The following is a 17031-nucleotide window of genomic DNA, read 5'->3' as shown; positions in this document are numbered from 1 at the left end:
GCGCGTTTCGCACGAATCGACGAAATTCGCACGGGCTGACGACGGACGGATAAAAGCGACATGAACCCTGTGAAACTGCGATTTTATACCGAGCGATACGAGAAGGAGAAAAAGTACTTTCGCCTGCAAGAAAAGTTCGTAGCTATCGCGCGTACGAAACCTCTAACCGGTAAGTTTTACGCAAAACACGACGCGATCCCGGCTTCCGAGGTTCGACGAGAGTACGTAGATTTGATCTCGAAACGACTGGTCCTCTCACCGAAGGATATTTACGCGTTCAAGCCACCGACCGTCAATATGGAGTACGCCCTAGTAATACACGCTACGTCCGGAAATATAAACGATTGCAATTTCATAGGTATGGCTGGTTCTCGGAACCCTTGATAGCTCGAACCAACGATCCAAGGTTATCGTTTGGCCGAAAACAAACGGATTTTATCGCTAACGAGCTTCGAATACGACACGTTCAGAGAGGTTTACCGACCGAGAAGTTTCTAGGAATACCTTTCAAAGTTTAAACGACGCGGCTATGCTATCGTTTGTCGCGATCGTCGATAAAATTCAACATCGATGTTGTGCCTATTCCGTTTCCTGGCAACGAACGAGCCACGCCGATCCCGCGTCGACATGGCACGCACCACTACCATAAACCACCACCACCACCACCACCACCACCAACACCAATACCACCACCACCACCACCACCACCGACCACAACCGCCAGCACATCGACTCTGCACGCCGTACACTCCGTTTACCGAGAATACGTTTGCCGAAAAACACACACCGATAAAACGGCGATCGCGTCATTTATCCCGCCGATTCGCCACCTCACGGATTCCCTCCGTCTGCTAAAACCGCCATCCAAGAAAATGATCTTCAGATAAGTAGCGGATATCTCGATAGTCGCGCTCGCTACCGAACCAAACTATCTCGGCGGCGATCATGGCGGGCAAAGGTTTCTGTGTGAAAATACGACTGGAATTACACGCCGTAAGTAGCCATCCGAGAGTCGTCCAACGTCCGATCGATCTTCCAATCGAACTAATTGGAAAAATAACCTCTTTCAGATTACGTGCCCCGGTGTATGGCTATGTCCGAACGGAAAAATAGCATTGCGAATAAACAGTTTTGGTTCCACCCTAGAATCTCATAGAGTATCACCGATTTTTCCGCTATTATTTCACAACGAGTTTAACTTTAAGAAAACTTTCACACGGCTGGCTGCTTTGACAGACTTGCAACGGATTCTGCAGCAACAATCTCTCCACGCGGAATTGATACAATGGCTTAGTCCGTGCAACCAGCCCATCCTTTTGGCTACGTTTCAGACCAGTTTGGCCGATCTTCTCTATCCGGTAACTTATTGCAAACGGTTGCTGCCCGGAGTCGACGTCGATCTGCTCATGGACCCGACCAAGTATTTCCCCGTTAGTATCCCTTCTCTCCGACTGTAATACTCACGCTCTCCGTTAAACTAATTCCAAGGCAAACCGTCTCAACAGGGTATTATAGCGCCTAAAATCGAAATTTCCACGAAAACGGTGATAGAAGAGGTGAAAACGATTTACGACGCGAACCTCGACAGGCCGTACATCGTCAATCCGAAAACCATCGATTCCAAGGTAAAACGCTATATTCGCGTTACTTCGCGTTACCTTTGGCTACGCTGTTTCATCTTTCCATCAATCGTAATTTTCAGCAAAAATCCCACGCTCACAGGAAACGACCCGTCAAAGGTATCATCAGGCAGAGGAAGGTTTGTCATAGTCGAACCAAGACGAAAGCTCAAGTTTGCCATCTGTAAGTATATACCACCGATTCCCTCTTCCTTGCTTATTTATTATCTACGACGCTTATTGCGATCTCGACTTTGCAAAAATTTCGATTTTTACAGCACACAGTGTCGAAACGATCCGTGTAACCACGTGGAATACTCGTGTGAAGGCGAACTCGCTCGGACCGATCGGTGTTACCATCCGATGAAATACGGATCAAAGTGTCGGAACGATATTTACCTCGATACCGATACCGACACAGAATTCGATGTGCCGTCAAGACACTACCGGGTATCCTCCGTTTGTGGCAACCTACACATCTTCGACAGCTGCCCCGTCTGTTTCAAGTACAAATGTTACTTTTCCAACGAATGCGACGGCAGGATCTCTCCCGACAATCCCGCTCATCCGCAAAAAGATCGTTCGATGTCGCAACAACGGATCTCTACGTAAGTTTATCGTGCGCGTAGCGCGATCCATCGTCTTTCCAACGTCTTCCGCAACTACTTTCAATCTTTTCTTCTTCTTTCTCTTCTTCTCTTTGTGCTTATTTTTGCAGAGGATTACGATCAACGTCTCGTCCATCTTACGGAGAGAAAGGTAAAGTCGCGTTGCACGGCAAAAGATAGCAAGTAAAACGCACAAGATCCATTGCCTGTTAACCATTTTCGTTAGTGAAATGAAATTACCAAGAGAGAAGAAAAACAACGAGACAACGCTTTATTACATCGTATACGCGTGACAAAGGGGGGAAAAAGGAGCAAAGTTCTTGCAAAAGATCGCAATAGTTTTACAAAATTATGTACTTACGCAGAACCGAGACATTCGATGTAAACGTACGTGAGAATAAAGTGCTGAATGATTCTGATAACGTAACGTAATCGAGTTGTTGTTTAACGTTTAACGTATACTCGCCGACCCAACGAATACATCGGAGTACCACGCACCTTTGCACCCCGAAGACTCACCGATTTCTTTAACAATGCCGGGCATCTCAAGTATATACCACGACCTTCGGGTGTCCACGCTCTTAATGAGACGCTTTCGTTTTCCAAGGGCGTGATCGCGATCCAACCTGTCGATTGTAACGGATTAAATGAAACGCGACGTAATTCACCGCTGCGACTATCGTTTACCAATTCAACCTACCTATACTTGACAGTACAACGTCAGCGACGGATTCCTCGCCATTCACACCGGTTATCTCTCTAATCTCTTTCGGCTTCAATTTCGGCCATACTTTTAATCGTTCCGAGTCGTCGATAGGTACGCGGAAAGCACTCGTCCCCAACAATCGATCGTAGACCTCGTCCGCATCGGTGGTACGACACATCGTTATAGGCAGATGCTCGCTCGCGAACAGCGTGCATCTATCCCAAAGGCAGAGAACGAAAGAATTTCCAGTTTAATAACCAATGACTCTGTGTAACGTTCATATGTATCGCGTACGAATCTTCGAGATACGAAGAATATACTAATTACCGTATGAAGTGTTCTCCTTCGAGATAGTCCAACCTTCCCATACCAGCCACGAACACAGTCTCTTTCGGTCTAAACATGAACGTTCTCGGTGTGATAATTTCTTGCGGCAACGTTAGCGACAGTTCGTCGGTCGTTAGCAAATTTAGTATTTGATCCGCCTGAATAGTACCAGGAGTATCGTAGCACCAACGGCTCTGTTTGTACTCTGGTCTAGATTCGTCTAAAACCGGTTTTCTAGACACGGCCTTGTGCGATACTTCGGAAAAAGGATCTGCTCTCGCGTCTTTCAACGATTTCCTGGTAAACGATTTACCAACGTGCTCTACAAACAAACGAACGAACAAAAATTTTTCGAACGAACGTAAGAAGTCGAACAACTCGAGAAAGATTGACGATAATACGTTCAAATTGCTCGGCTACCTTCTAACGTCGCAAACTTCATATCCTTCGTCATTTTAAACTGATAGTTCTTGTAATGTGATTCTTGCGTCCTATAAAACCTCTCCTTGATAAGCCTTACTGTTCTTAACCTACGTTTTTTATCAGTCGGATTTAAAATTGGAAACTTGAGCAAGTTTAACGTAGTTCCCGGCCAAGCAGACACCGTAGCGCGTTGCACCAGATCGATAGCTTGTACTTTGCAATAATCGGAATTTAACAAAGTATTGAACAAGGAAGATTTGCCAACGTTTGTACAACCAACCAAATAAACGTCACCTGAAATATATCAACGATTATGCGTAATCAGCGAAACTAACAATTCTTAAATGAATACGTATCATAGACGCTGACAACTTTCTTTTTGATTTCTCTCGTTAGGACGAAGGAGACGCGATAGACAGTACGCACCTTTGTGACGCCATTTGTACTGCAACTTATTTATAAGATGCTCTATGCCGTATCCAGTTTTTGCGGACATAAGTTGCACGTGCGTAATGTTTTCCCTCTTTACGCCGGTTACGTCGATCACGGAATCTAATAAACATTGTTTTACGTTCTCGAGGAATGACGGGCTATCGGTGGGCAGCAGGTCGACTTTGTTCCCAACCAGGAAAATAGGAGTAAAAGGATGCAAAACGCTCTTCAGATCGGGCCAAATACTGCAAGGGAAATCGGTCAGATCGATTATAAGTATGACGGCGCATTTTTTACTTTTGATCACTCTCAATAACTTGGGATAATCTTCGATCGATACTTTCACTTCTAAAGCCGTGTTGTAGAACTTTAAAAAATGACACCTTTGACATGTCATGGATTTCAAGTCTTCGTCGCTTTTAAACGAAAACAATTCCGACGGTAAATATCCAGGGATCGCTGGATCCCTGCAGTGCAATAACGCGCCACAACCACCGCACGGTACACAACTTACATTCGAATTAGGATCCGATGTACCGTAACGATTCACGTGGAGCAAAGTGTCGTCGAACTGTTCGTAATCGGACATCCACGTATCTGAAACTTTCCACAACTCCGCATTTGGCAGATCGTCCGTATCTGAACGATCGACATCGTCTTCCATTGACTTTATGAAATCTTTGAAACTAAGCTCGCTCAAACCGCTCTTCTTCAACTCCAGATACTTTTCGTACAAGTTCTTATATTCTTCGTTTGATACGGTCGAACTCGTTTTTTCAGTGTCATCCGATATCGAATCAATTATTTCATACGAATCTACCATCTCGTACGGCATGTGTACAGGCTTTTGTTTTACTACAGTTTCCTTTTCACAATTATTATCCTCCATTTTCTTTTCTTCCTGGTCAACGACGATCTTATTTTTACCTTCCTTTAGATCGTTCAGCAGTACACTGAAAGTAGGTTTATAAGCAATTTCTTCGTACCTTTGCATTTCCTCATAGTTGAATTTCAATTTCTCGAACTTTTTCTGCTTTAGAAACCCCATTTTAACATTTCCAGAATCCAAGTAATCACAATACAGCAATTTATCTCTGAGAGCCAAAATCCTTGGATCTACCTTTGCTTCGATCGACTCAGCGTTTCTATGCAAAGTCGCATGCCCAAAGTGTCGTAGTTTCAAATTACGGCATACACCGTAATTATGTAATCGAAACAACCAAAATTTCATATCTGAGTTTTGTACGATGATTCGTGCGAAGATACAATATCAATAATCAACGATATCACGTTTTATAGAGATGCTTTCTCTTATAATCTATCGATACATTATTCAAACTTGTAACGACCGACATTTTACGATCGAAAAATCTACCAAAATCATTGCACTGTATCGGCCGTTACGTTAATAAAATACATATCGCCTTGTGAGATTACACATAACCTCAAAATACTTCTGGTCCACCGAAGACGTACACACGTGAATGAAGTTACGAGTCGAATGAATCGACACTACCGTGTTAGCGAAACGTTGAAAAGTGATGTATCTATCGATCGATATCTCGATCAAGTTCGACATTTGTTGTACATCTGAAGTATATCTCAAGCAGTAAATACTGTAAAACGTGTTCGATCGATTAACAGATTATATTAGGGATAAACGCTTTAACGTTTATATTTATCGTTTATATTTCATTATATTTCAAAAGTTGTACAAATACGTACGAGTAGCGGCATTTTATAATATATTATCTGGTATTATACAACGTTATTATACAACGTTTTGTTTATTCTAGCTCGTTACTCGCACGCAAATAAAAATTGTCACTTTCGTGTAAACGGTGTGCAGCTCACAGAAGTCTTTCCATTGTCGTTTCTACTATAGCAAATTTAAGTACTAAAAAGAAAAATTGAAGAAACGATTCGATAGTAGGGGAAGGGTGCGGTACGAGCTATATCGGTCGAAGACACGAAAGGCGGTCAGGGTTGAATACCTGGATCTCTGCATATTTGCCGCACTCCATATAATACGTGTAATCGTATTGGTTTATTTTTAATGGTCTTGTTTAAAAAATTCCATCAACGATATTTCTTTACTACATACATATGTATATACGAGCATAGGTAAGTGTTATTTTACATTTGCTGTAATTGAATACATATGTATACGATACACACATATATATATATATATATATATATATATATATATATATATATATATATATATATATATATATATATATATATATTCGAATCCATAAGAATGCCAATAGGAATGAGACGACAGTTTATCGAATTCAAATACAGTTCATTACGATTTTCATGAAATGCATTAGGTATAACGTTTCAAGGATAAAGGTAAAACAATGTTCATCTCCGTGATGTTCTTGTACGTATGTACATACATACATACTGTGAGCTATAGATGGCAGCAACGTCTCTATTACTTGATCATCGATTTCGTTCAAATATTATATTATACGTGTTTCCGTAAAGGGATAATGATGATAAAATTAAGACAAAAGGCGATAACGTAAGTAATATAAGAATGCAGATTACGATGCTTATAAAATAAATTCATTCAATGTTATATGCAAGCATGTTTATATACGTGTCTTGCGACAATTTGCATACGAATAGTAAAAGACAATGAAAAATGCGAATCTTGGGATTCTATCACATGTAGCGTGTTTGTTTCTCTCTCGTTGCTTTGACATTAAAATAGTTCAACGTAGAAAAAACATACGTATAAATAGTTATCGACAAAGCATACGTGACTAGTGACATGCACGTACGAGGTCGTCGAGTTTAACTCGTGTCAGCCGCACAGAGGTCGTCCATCCTTAATCGCGATATCGAATAACGTTAATTTATGATACGACTACGTATAATTCATGATATTCGGTCGATTTTTATCTTTCCCTCGTAGAATATCATTTAAATTTCAGTAGGTGGGCTCATCGAACTAAGAGGAAGGACAAATTTACCGGAAGTCATCCACTGATCGAGCTTGCTTTGCTTGGACGCGGGAAAAGGCGGTTCTTCGATCGTAAAAGATATATGTACGCGTAGATGTATATGCGTATATAGGTAATATGTAGGCATGTAGGTAGGTAAGTAGGTAGGTAAGTAGGTAGGTAAGTAGGTAGGTAAGTAGGTAGGCAGGTAGGCAGGTAGGCAGGTAGGCAGGCAGGCAGGCAGGCAGGCAGGCAGGCAGGCATGCGGGCAGACAGGCGGGCAGGCAGGCAGGCAGGCAGGCAGACGGGCAGGCAGGCAGGCAGGCAGACAGGCAGCCAGGCAATAGGCAATAGGCAATAGGCAATAGATAAAGGCGGACGAGATCGTGCACAGACACATTACACGCTATTGTTATTCTCAGGAGAGGAAGAACAGAGAAGGAAGGAGAGCGACAAGAATTATGTGTCAACAAAGCAAATATTACGGATGATCAGAATATCCCAAAAATATTCAAGCTACTAAATCAATGATTTATACCAATGCTAATCGTAAGCAATTTTCAAACGGCATAAAAGTTCCGAAATATTGCTCAGCAGCTCGTTGTCACCGATTAAGCGTATTTTTATAGAATTATTTTAATTTCTAAGTATGTATTTTTCCCAACGAACAACACTCCGAGTGTGCCGATTGGATAAACGTCGTCCGTCGTTCTTGGATATTTCAAACGTCGAAAATAGACTTTCTCAAAACTGCTCGGTACGATAGTCTTACCGAGTTGAACAAAGTCGCGGTTAACGACGAAAGGATATCGTTGAGCAAAAATCTAAATCCATACAGAGATCGATGTACGTTTAGAAAGAGAGTATAACTGTCGAACAATGCGACGCGTTCCATCGTCAGAAATCTGTAATCGAACGAGTCCTTGTACCGTGCATTTAACTTTGACACTCTAACCTCTGGATAAACGAATCTATTTGCATTTCCCAGTCTTACGCGTTGCGATAGCAAATTATTGTCATCGAGTCGATTATTTAGTATTCCATGTTGCATCTATCGAGAAACAATCATTTATTTGGGCGAGTTTGGCCCAAAGGTCGAAACGATTCTATCTCTGGACGGTCATGGCCACGCGTATAAGCGCGAGTGATGCAATAAGCTAGTTGGAACCTACGACGTATGGATTCGCTTGCGTACACAGATACGAGATCACTCGAATACTGGTAACGACGTAGTTTCGCTTCTTGATCTATCAACGGCGTGATCGTTATGCTGCCGAGCCAATAACCTCCTAACTGAAAACCTTGACGAAGACGCGTTATTAACGTTTCATTCCGCTCGGGTCCTCGGTCATTTAACTTAATTAATTTAGTGTGACTTTTATACCCTCAACGTTGTTTCTACATCATTCTATTTCTAGCCTAGTTTTCCCGCATCTCGTAACATAGTTCAATTTCTAATTAGATTTATTGCATACGCGCGAGAATTAAGACTATGCAAATGGCATCGATTATGTTTTATTATATATTATGAGTAATGTTCTGTTTAGTGATTCATTTGCACTGTTTAGTATAACACGGAGAGTATGACTGTGTTGGTGAAGACTGTTTGAAGACTGGTTTAAGAAACTCTGAGGAAGCCTCCCTACGTACTAGCTCTCCGTCCTGGGATTTCCTTCTCACCATTGTGAGCGCATATCCTCCGGCGTTTCTGATTGGTATCAGTTGTTTACTTTGGAGTTGACTCATCGAGGGCTTAGGGTGTTAGTTAACCTCTTTATGAGACCCGCATTGTAATGTTTTCAACTTGGAAAAGGGCAGATGCGCTGTCCGAGACATAAACAGAGGTTCACCCGAAATCCTGAACATTACGAATTTGTTTATTATATATGACACTGCAAGAGGCTATGAGTAATAGGATGAGACAATAGGATGGTCGAGATGATGGTGACGACGAATTCAGGTTCGATAACGAATCCACGGTCCACGGGAGGACAAGTATCAACGTGCTACTCGATTCGGATAATTTCCCGATAACCCAATCGGCAATTCGTCCAACCACTCACTAACAAATTAACTAACTCGAACTCTAACTCTTAATCCAAAAGAGGCTGCCCTTATATATTTCTGTACCCGCTTCTCGGGTCAATCTTTGTTTTTAAGGAGAGCCATATAACCATTTCATACCTCTGTCAGATACACGAACCCATCGTCATAAAATCCGATTGGAACATTAAAACTATTCCTTATTTTTATTACTTAAGTGCCGCTATAGTAAAAGTCCGGACTAGGGTATTAGGGTTTTTCCCAACATATATATATATATATATGACAAATATTTTCCAAGAATTTTAAAAAGTACTTTAAGATAAAAAGAAATAAAAGTACCGTTTTTGAGCGGCTTAAATTCAATTGTAAACGGTAATGTTCGAAATGTAAATCCGACAGAAAATATTGTTTGCTTACGTCGTACCGTCCCGTAACGGTACTTTTGCCAAAACCATTTTCCAATAGAAATTCCTTTTCAATAGATATATACATAAAACACACATATAATATACACGCACGCACGCCCAAACACACACAAAAGAAAATATAAGAAAATATATATTTACTTATGTATATCCTCGATAATTTTCTATTGGAAAATGGTTTTGGCAAAAGTACCGTTACGGGACGGTACACGTAGCCATACAATATTTTCTGTCTGATTCACATTTTGAACATTACCGTTTACAATTGAGTTTAAGTCGCTTAAAAATGATTTATTTTATACGATATTGTATTTTCTTTCTTCTTCTTTCCTGAAAACTTGGTCACAAAACGGGACAGTTCGATAGCACGAATTTGTGTGTTCTTCGAGGTTACGTGAACGGGCCTTGTAATAATAGTCTGCGTTCGTTAAAACTCCGCCGCTATAAATCCTTCCAAGAAGGTATGAATTTCAATCGTAAATACGACTCGATAGCGAGCGAGGAGTCAGAACGGAATGAGAAACAACGTGGTCGATAGGAGAAGAAATGTAAATACGTAACAAGCGGAAACACGATATTTCTTACATGCTCGGTTTAGGTTAAGATCGCTTAAGCTTTTCGCTTTTCTACTCTTCTTCCCTTGAGATCAATGTGAATCGGTCGTCGACAAAGAAATCGCTTCGAAATGCCGTAAGCTGGGTCACGTATCCAGGATTAATCACGCAGGGTGGAACATATATTCTGAAAGCTTTCGAATACGATCCAGTATCTACGTTCCTTTCCAATGAATCGTTCTTCATTTTGCGAGTTTATTTTGTTAATCGTATGTCCTAGTTTCAATAATTTAGATACCGACACTCGATGCCGAGTTATCTCGCTTACATCTTAAACACCATCGAAATTCGTCTTTGATTATAGCGATCATCTCACCACGCGTGCAATATGAATGCTACTGCTCCGTTGCGAACACAACGACGTACACTAATAGTTTGAATAAGCGTTTATTTTAAATTTCGTCGTCGTGTCTGGTCGTATCGAATCGAGGCTGCTCAGATTTACTCGCGCTCGAGCTAATTTTCTGTGTGGATCAGTTTCTTCGCGTCTTATGCTTACACATGTAGATATGTGTTTCCTATCGTTCGCCGTCACGCGTCGCTATATTCTTTTGTTTATATACATACATATACGATAGTTTCGGCTAACACGCGGTGCTTATCGTTATAATTTTGTTGGGTCTGTACGAAATAACCGATCAGGCCTGCATTTTTCCAGCTGCGCATTGTACAACTGCATTGTACATTGTCTTCTATCGCTCACTCACACCGTATATTTGCTTGTCCACGCTAATGTCAGAAAATAACTATGCAACTACGCGTTTGGCGTCCGATTGTACAATGTATGTACTTATGTATTTGTGGTGTACGAAGAACGACAAGTTGCAAACGTCGATCAATCTGTACCGCAGTTTCCGTCCATCGTCCGTACTAACAGAAAAATGTCTCTGATTAATTTCATTTCATTAATTTCAAATTCACGCAAAATACTTGGTTCGCGTTTATTCAGTGCCAATATTTCGACATTGCTATTCACTAGAATGGAATAAATAACGGGGGAATAAACGACTATTATATATCTACACCAAAGAACGAAAAAGGTCGATTAGAGTATATGTAACGATACAGAAGATATCCGTACAGCAAAAGAACGCGCTTCTCTTTTCCTTTCTGATGACATTTTTTTTATCACGTACACGTATATCGAACGCGTGAAATCATGATTCGGCGAACTTGTCTAAAACCTACTTTCTCTCCGATTTCGATGATTTTCAAATACGTCGTAAAGCTCAATATTCCGAACAACCTTTTCCTGCACGTATAATCGACGATCGGCCTTAGTTTTCCAGTTACGTGTAAAAATATATCGTCGCTCGGCCTTAGCTTTCAAGCTACGTTGCATTAGTAGCACATAGTACGATGGAGTATTTGAGTAATGATTCATTGAATCCTGCTAAGTTGAAAAGAGATAAAAAACACGTGGAAAAGAAAAAAAGTGTTTGGAATCACTTGACACAGGAAATTTGAAACTCGTAAACAATCGGTTTTCTTCAAAAAGCAACGAACTTGGCTGTATTACGATTGAAACAGAGTGACGATTCATTCTTAATTAAGAGTTAAATGATACCCGGCTAAATGCGGTTAAATGCGGCGGCCCTTACTACCATGTACTACCAGAGAGGTAATTTTCTCTCTGATACTACTAATCCAACTCGGCTTGAAAACTAAAAACACGCGGCGGGATATTTTCGTGTATAATTTAAAAATAAATAAGGCCGACCGCCTGTTATATATATACGTATAGGAAAAAGCTGTTCAGGATGTCGAGCTTTAGAACATATTTCAAAATCCGAGAGGATATAGCTTTTTAACAAGATCACCCGCGTTTCTTCGTATTTATTCACGTTTTGACATGGAAAGTCAAACAGGTGTGCAGATCGCGAGCAAATTTTCGACGATGCGCGAGAGATACTCGTTTTCGAGAATAAAACGGGTCCAAATCGCTTTTACGCGTCTGGCACGAGTCCCGTGTCTAACGTATCGTTATAAATATCGTTTATGCTAACTGGTGTGTTCGTTGCAACTCGTTCGACCGTCCGGAAGGTACGTAGTATAATATAATATAAAATTCAGCAATATTCAGCATTTCTGAGTCTGTCTGCTCGGTTAGAAGCGATCGTACCGATTCGATTCTTTCGATCGTTTCGAGACTCGAGTCCTATCGAATGATTCCACCGGAAAGCGAATCGTATCAAGGTCTAGAGAGATATCGGACGAAACGTCTAAACGTCTTTTCAATTTATGGTGTATTATTGGAAATAATTTTCGATTACGTAGGACGCTTAGGCAACAATTTCGTAAACTTGCACGAGGCTGTAGATTACAGAATTACAGATTACAGAATTTATTGTTTATTGACAAGCTTATCAATAACGACGTTATCGTTATCGTGCAAAATCGTGTAATGTTATCGTAAGAATGCCAACGCGCAAGCAACGTTATCCTCTTCCCTCCCTCGGAAATTTGTTTTGTAAAAACATTTCTGGGCAATGTCGCGCAGATAAGTGTACCGATATATCACGCGAGACGAACTCGTTATCTCGTTTCTCGTAATAGGTCAGATTACACGTAATACGATTATATATTCGTCGAAAATGTCTCTGATCTTCGAAAATTATCCGACAATTCGAACCTCGTTGCATTTCTATTCGGGTATTCGCCTTTAATTCACTCCTAATATTCTCATTATCTATTCACGAGTTTGCCTTCGATTCGCTTGTTCAACAGCTTGTCTTTATCGCAAGAAATCGCGCTTTGTACATCGCGACAAGCGAGAAAGAAATACCATTTGCTTAATCTTATCGCGCTCGTTCCGCAGAAAATATTTACTATTTTCCATATTTTTATTTGGTGTGCGTTGAACCATCACGAGACATCATTGATCGCATGTACATACCTAAGTAGTACGTACGTTACGTATCACCGCAAAAAGGATCCATATAAAGGCGAACCTATAAGGATGTTCGTTTCTGGGAAATAAGATAAAAGAAGAAGAGACGGATACGCGCGACAAGTTTCGCCGATGAATATAATTTGCATGTCGTTGTTACAAAAAGAAAAGGGGCAAAAGAGATAGCGATATCGCGACACAGTCGTAATAAAGGTACTTAGGCACATATGTATGTAAATCTGTACGCGTTTGCTACAATAAAGTCAAGGCTACAGAGCGTACACAGGGTAGATCGTAGAAATCGTAGACCGGTTTGATGTTTTAGCGATCCGATCGGCGAAAAACATGGAATACGGTAATGCCACGAAACGCGGAATCGTAGGAAATTTGATGTGTGATCGATACCAGATCAGGCCACTGGTCTTCCTCCCGGGTCAAGCAAGTTCGTTGGCATTTTTCACGGAGGATGGTTTCGTCCGTTTTTCACACCGTACACCGTTAATCATCGAAATTGTCTCGTATTCTCTCCTTAATTTACAGTTTATTAAGTGTCTGTAAATGTCGACTTAATTTATAAACTAATACCTTGATTAATTCGCTGGCGAAAACGTGGATTTGCAATTAATTCTGCTACTAACTGTACCGATGCGGTCACGAACGAACTAAATTATTTCCGCGTCTTATTACGTCGTCGTAAGGATCTACTAGATTTCGTGAGAACTTTAAGCAATACCTAACGATAGAATCACAAATAAAAATCTTTTTGGAAATATTACCGATACTTTTCTCTCTCTCTCTCTCGGTCTCTCTTGATAATACTGCTTTATACGTTCTATACCGTGCACTATTCAAGGTGCTCATTCTCTCTTTCTCTCGCTCTCCATACCTCTCCATACCATTCGATAATATCTATCAACGTCCCTTTGATCTTAAGATAACAAGTAATGGATTACATATACATACATTTATGTATTTATACGATACGAAGTGTGCGAATATCGCGCCTATATACGTTGTCGTGGCGAATCAAAAGGATCAAATTTTGAAAGGAAAAAGAAGTTGCGAATTTTTGTGCATTGTAACAAGATATTTTTTTACTATGATATCGAATAGAATTAGATTAGTTGTAATAACCAAACATATACCTACGACGCATCGCTCTCTTTTTAAAAGCAGATATAGGTAGATATAAGTCTGTATGTAATTTATCGCTTCGCAAGCATAAAGAAGTTTGCCATTCAAACAAAAAATACAAAACGTCAAAGGTGTTGTGTAAAATTTACGCGTGATAAAACAGTCAACCAAAACTGAATATCATGCGGAAGACCTTGGACAAAGAACTTCTGCGCGTCCTATTATTTGACCCTGAATCGTGGATCCACGTGCTGCGTGAAATCATGCCTTCACGCTCGACGCTCGACGCTCGACAATCGACGCTCGTCGAGTATATCGTTCTCGCTCCTTTTATCTTCGTTGCTTATGGATCAATTAGCTCTTGAGAAAATTTATTCGACGGCAATTTCTTTTCGAAAATATTTCCAATCGCGAATTCGCATAGCCATGTGTGAACACTCGAAACAAAAAAATCACAATTACTTTTCATTATCTTTTAAACAAGTAGCGTAATTCGAACAAATTCGGCTCTTTTCCGCTCTCTATCGTATTTACCAACTTCTTTTTCTCCCCGTATTAATCCCGATTGTTTTATCGAACGATTTATATTACGTAAAACTCTGAAAATATATCTATTTCGGTATTATTAATCGTTTAAACTATCTTAACGGTTTTCATAACCTGTTGTCGTTGTTGTTGCTCGACTAATTAAAGGTTATATTAGACGCCAAAATATTCAAATTCGAATCATTACAACCTATTTCTTAACCGTTAGCCCCGATACTGCATCTAAATAAACCATACTTTCATTCAAAGACATCCATAAGTTTACGAATAAAAGTTTTAGAGAGGTGAACGATTCGTGCTGAGCGATCGGTTTGTCAAATTACATAACATAATATGCGCGTCTTGTATCACACCGTAATTGTTTTGCTTTAACTTTATTAACACGGGATATGTAATATACACATCGTTCGCGTTATCTGGTTTCTTCTCTCACTGCTAAACTAAATGTCATTAACCATTAACCAATTAGATTAGCTATTCAAGAACCAAATATCGCTATAATTTAACCAAAATTTCGTTTATTTTTGAAAGGCGGCACTAGGTGAGTTCGCAATAGAAATTTGCAACGCGCATTTCTCTCGCTTCGTTAAACGATAAGAGATAGAGTACAGCGATAATCCGTTTGGATGAGTCACTGGTTACCGAAGAACGATAATAACTCGTTAAAATTAATGAATTCTCGATGATTTCATCGTGTCATGCATAGAACCTGAAGTAATTACATAAATTTGTATCAATATACAGTTTCGTGGTCATCTCCGTGGTTTTACAAATATTGTTCGATGAGTCGTAGTAATCGAGCTTCCTAACGTCGCCGTTATAAATACACGTATTCCAAATCGATTTAAACGATCGATTCTATCTAAAACAGTCGACATCACGTGACAGAATCGAGACAACTCGAAAAACGATTATGAACTAGCAGCAGTGACCATTTTGAAAATTCAACTTTCGTTATCTTTTTTCATCCTCGGTTTCTCCGCGATTACGCCTTGCCCTTTGGCACCTGCTTACGTTGCACCTGGTTGATTCATAGCTACGAAGCCTCTTCAAGTTACATACATAATACTTACGTAACCCGCAACCCTTAAACCCATCTTAGCTACCTAGTCAAACGCACATTTGGCCTTATCTTCCGTTTCGTCATCCTGGAACTTCAAAATAACTTAGGGAGGAATGTGTGTCAAAAGTGGAAGAAAGTTACGTAAATCGATAACATGGTGGTAGGTATTGTAGTCGGGTACTGCCGGTTCACCGGGCACGATCGAGCAACTCTTGCCACGTGCAGAAACCGGTTTATGCTGTTATTTTGTGCGACCGAACAACATTGTCCTTTAAATTTTCTGTTTAGACAAGAAATCCGTCGCGTTCTCAGGGTAAGAGCGTAAAAGCTCGTTCGATGCATTCCATTTCTACGTAATAATATTTGTTGATTCTGATCAACGATTAAATCTCCTCGATGTTTAAATTAAACGTTTTTTTTTTTTGAAGCGATTGTTTATAAAATTGTATAAAGAGCCAAAAGCGCAATTTCCTATTCGTTTATACGAACGCACTGTACAAGGATGTACATAAAGTATATATCCTCCTTCTGCGATCGAACATTTTTCTCGATTTGTTAATTCGATGTGATATGTGATCGATATCTGGTTGATTATCGCATCTATGATGTGGATGATGCAGCAATGATGTGCTTTTGTTCGTTAAACTTTTTGCAAGACAATATTGGAGTTGGTCAATTATGTAAAACAGTGGCTGAAACAGCCAGGTAAACAATCGACCTTATAACCTTACGTAATATAAGAATACGGCTAATAAACTTAACACGCAATACTATACCAATTATACGGGCAACAAGTTCACGCGATGCTGGCTGATTGAAAACAAACTTCGATAGTCAACACGAGTCTGCGCGTAGCGTAAAAATTATAAGCGCTCTTATGTGTGTGCGTGTGTTTCACTACTATGGAACTCGACAATGTTGCGTCTATCTCTTTCCGTTTCTCTTCTGCATGAATACTCCCTTCTTTGTCTTCTTTCCTGGTGTTTCATCTCACCGTGACGCTCCCTTGCGCGAGCGCGCGCACACACACAACAACAACAACACACACACACGCTAGAACCAACCGAGTACGTATTCTCTCTCGGTCGTCTCTCTCGATTCTTTTTCTATGTCGCGTGATGTTATACGTGGCCATTGTGCGCGCGCATCTCTTCCTAAAACAACGCACGTCGCAATCACCCGCCGATATTTCCCGTTCCCCTGCGTTTATCTGGCACTCATCCGATATAACGTGGGTA

General features: G+C 40.4%; 3 protein-coding genes and 2 long non-coding RNA genes across 6 annotated transcripts; 2 read left to right on the top strand and 3 right to left on the bottom strand.

The window, feature by feature from the left end:
• The first annotated feature begins 25 nt into the window (after positions 1 to 25).
• LOC126871248 (uncharacterized) lies at positions 26 to 518 on the top strand. The gene is made up of 2 exons (XM_050629852.1): positions 26 to 302; positions 359 to 518. Exons 1-2 carry the CDS (start codon positions 61 to 63, stop codon positions 516 to 518), a joined length of 402 nt encoding a protein of 133 aa, XP_050485809.1. The 5' UTR covers positions 26 to 60.
• Positions 406 to 2654, top strand: LOC126871231 (spermatogenesis-associated protein 6). Of its 2 annotated transcripts, XM_050629825.1 has the most exons (6): positions 411 to 993; positions 1071 to 1430; positions 1506 to 1625; positions 1703 to 1803; positions 1898 to 2227; positions 2338 to 2654. In XM_050629825.1, exons 1-6 carry the CDS (start codon positions 946 to 948, stop codon positions 2405 to 2407), a joined length of 1029 nt encoding a protein of 342 aa, XP_050485782.1. In that variant the 5' UTR covers positions 411 to 945; the 3' UTR covers positions 2408 to 2654. The 2 variants fall into 2 exon arrangements, with proteins under 2 accessions (XP_050485783.1, XP_050485782.1); XM_050629826.1 differs by lacking the exon at positions 1506 to 1625 and having other exon boundaries at positions 406 to 993.
• LOC126871195 (nitric oxide-associated protein 1) lies at positions 2475 to 6227 on the bottom strand. Its single transcript, XM_050629709.1, has 5 exons — positions 4110 to 6227; positions 3681 to 3977; positions 3261 to 3582; positions 2928 to 3148; positions 2475 to 2853 (listed from the first exon to the last, which is right to left on the bottom strand). Exons 1-5 carry the CDS (start codon positions 5344 to 5346, stop codon positions 2672 to 2674), a joined length of 2259 nt encoding a protein of 752 aa, XP_050485666.1. The 5' UTR covers positions 5347 to 6227; the 3' UTR covers positions 2475 to 2671.
• A 2347-nt stretch (positions 6228 to 8574) lies between these two features.
• Positions 8575 to 12203, bottom strand: LOC126871258 (uncharacterized). Its single transcript, XR_007691596.1, has 2 exons — positions 10132 to 12203; positions 8575 to 8933 (listed from the first exon to the last, which is right to left on the bottom strand). It is a non-coding gene; the product is annotated as an uncharacterized LOC126871258 (long non-coding RNA).
• Positions 12204 to 13161: 958 nt separating this feature from the next.
• Positions 13162 to 16804, bottom strand: LOC126871253 (uncharacterized). Its single transcript, XR_007691590.1, has 2 exons — positions 16570 to 16804; positions 13162 to 16485 (listed from the first exon to the last, which is right to left on the bottom strand). It is a non-coding gene; the product is annotated as an uncharacterized LOC126871253 (long non-coding RNA).
• Between the last annotated feature and the right edge of the window lie 227 nt (positions 16805 to 17031).

This window comes from Bombus huntii, chromosome 11 (genome assembly GCF_024542735.1).
Source record: "Bombus huntii isolate Logan2020A chromosome 11, iyBomHunt1.1, whole genome shotgun sequence".
NCBI lineage: Eukaryota > Metazoa > Arthropoda > Insecta > Hymenoptera > Apidae > Bombus > Bombus huntii.
The sequence above is the reverse complement of the archived record's forward strand: the minus strand, read 5'-3'. Positions and strand labels throughout refer to the sequence as shown.

Bases quoted from the DNA above. Each gene is read 5' to 3' on its own strand.
- LOC126871248 (XM_050629852.1), top strand. From the start codon at position 61: ATGAACCCTGTGAAACTGCGATTTTATACCGAGCGATACGAGAAGGAG. The intron at 303-358 runs GTACGCCCTAGT...GCAATTTCATAG, and splicing joins CCACCGACCGTCAATATGGA to GTATGGCTGGTTCTCGGAAC.
- LOC126871231 (XM_050629825.1), top strand. From the start codon at position 946: ATGGCGGGCAAAGGTTTCTGTGTGAAAATACGACTGGAATTACACGCC. The intron at 994-1,070 runs GTAAGTAGCCAT...AACCTCTTTCAG, and splicing joins TACGACTGGAATTACACGCC to ATTACGTGCCCCGGTGTATG. The intron at 1,804-1,897 runs GTAAGTATATAC...CGATTTTTACAG, and splicing joins AAAGCTCAAGTTTGCCATCT to CACACAGTGTCGAAACGATC.
- LOC126871195 (XM_050629709.1), bottom strand. From the start codon at position 5,346: ATGAAATTTTGGTTGTTTCGATTACATAATTACGGTGTATGCCGTAAT. The intron at 3,978-4,109 runs GTGCGTACTGTC...GATATATTTCAG, and splicing joins GTACAAATGGCGTCACAAAG to GTGACGTTTATTTGGTTGGT. The intron at 3,149-3,260 runs GTAATTAGTATA...CCTTTGGGATAG, and splicing joins GAAGGAGAACACTTCATACG to ATGCACGCTGTTCGCGAGCG.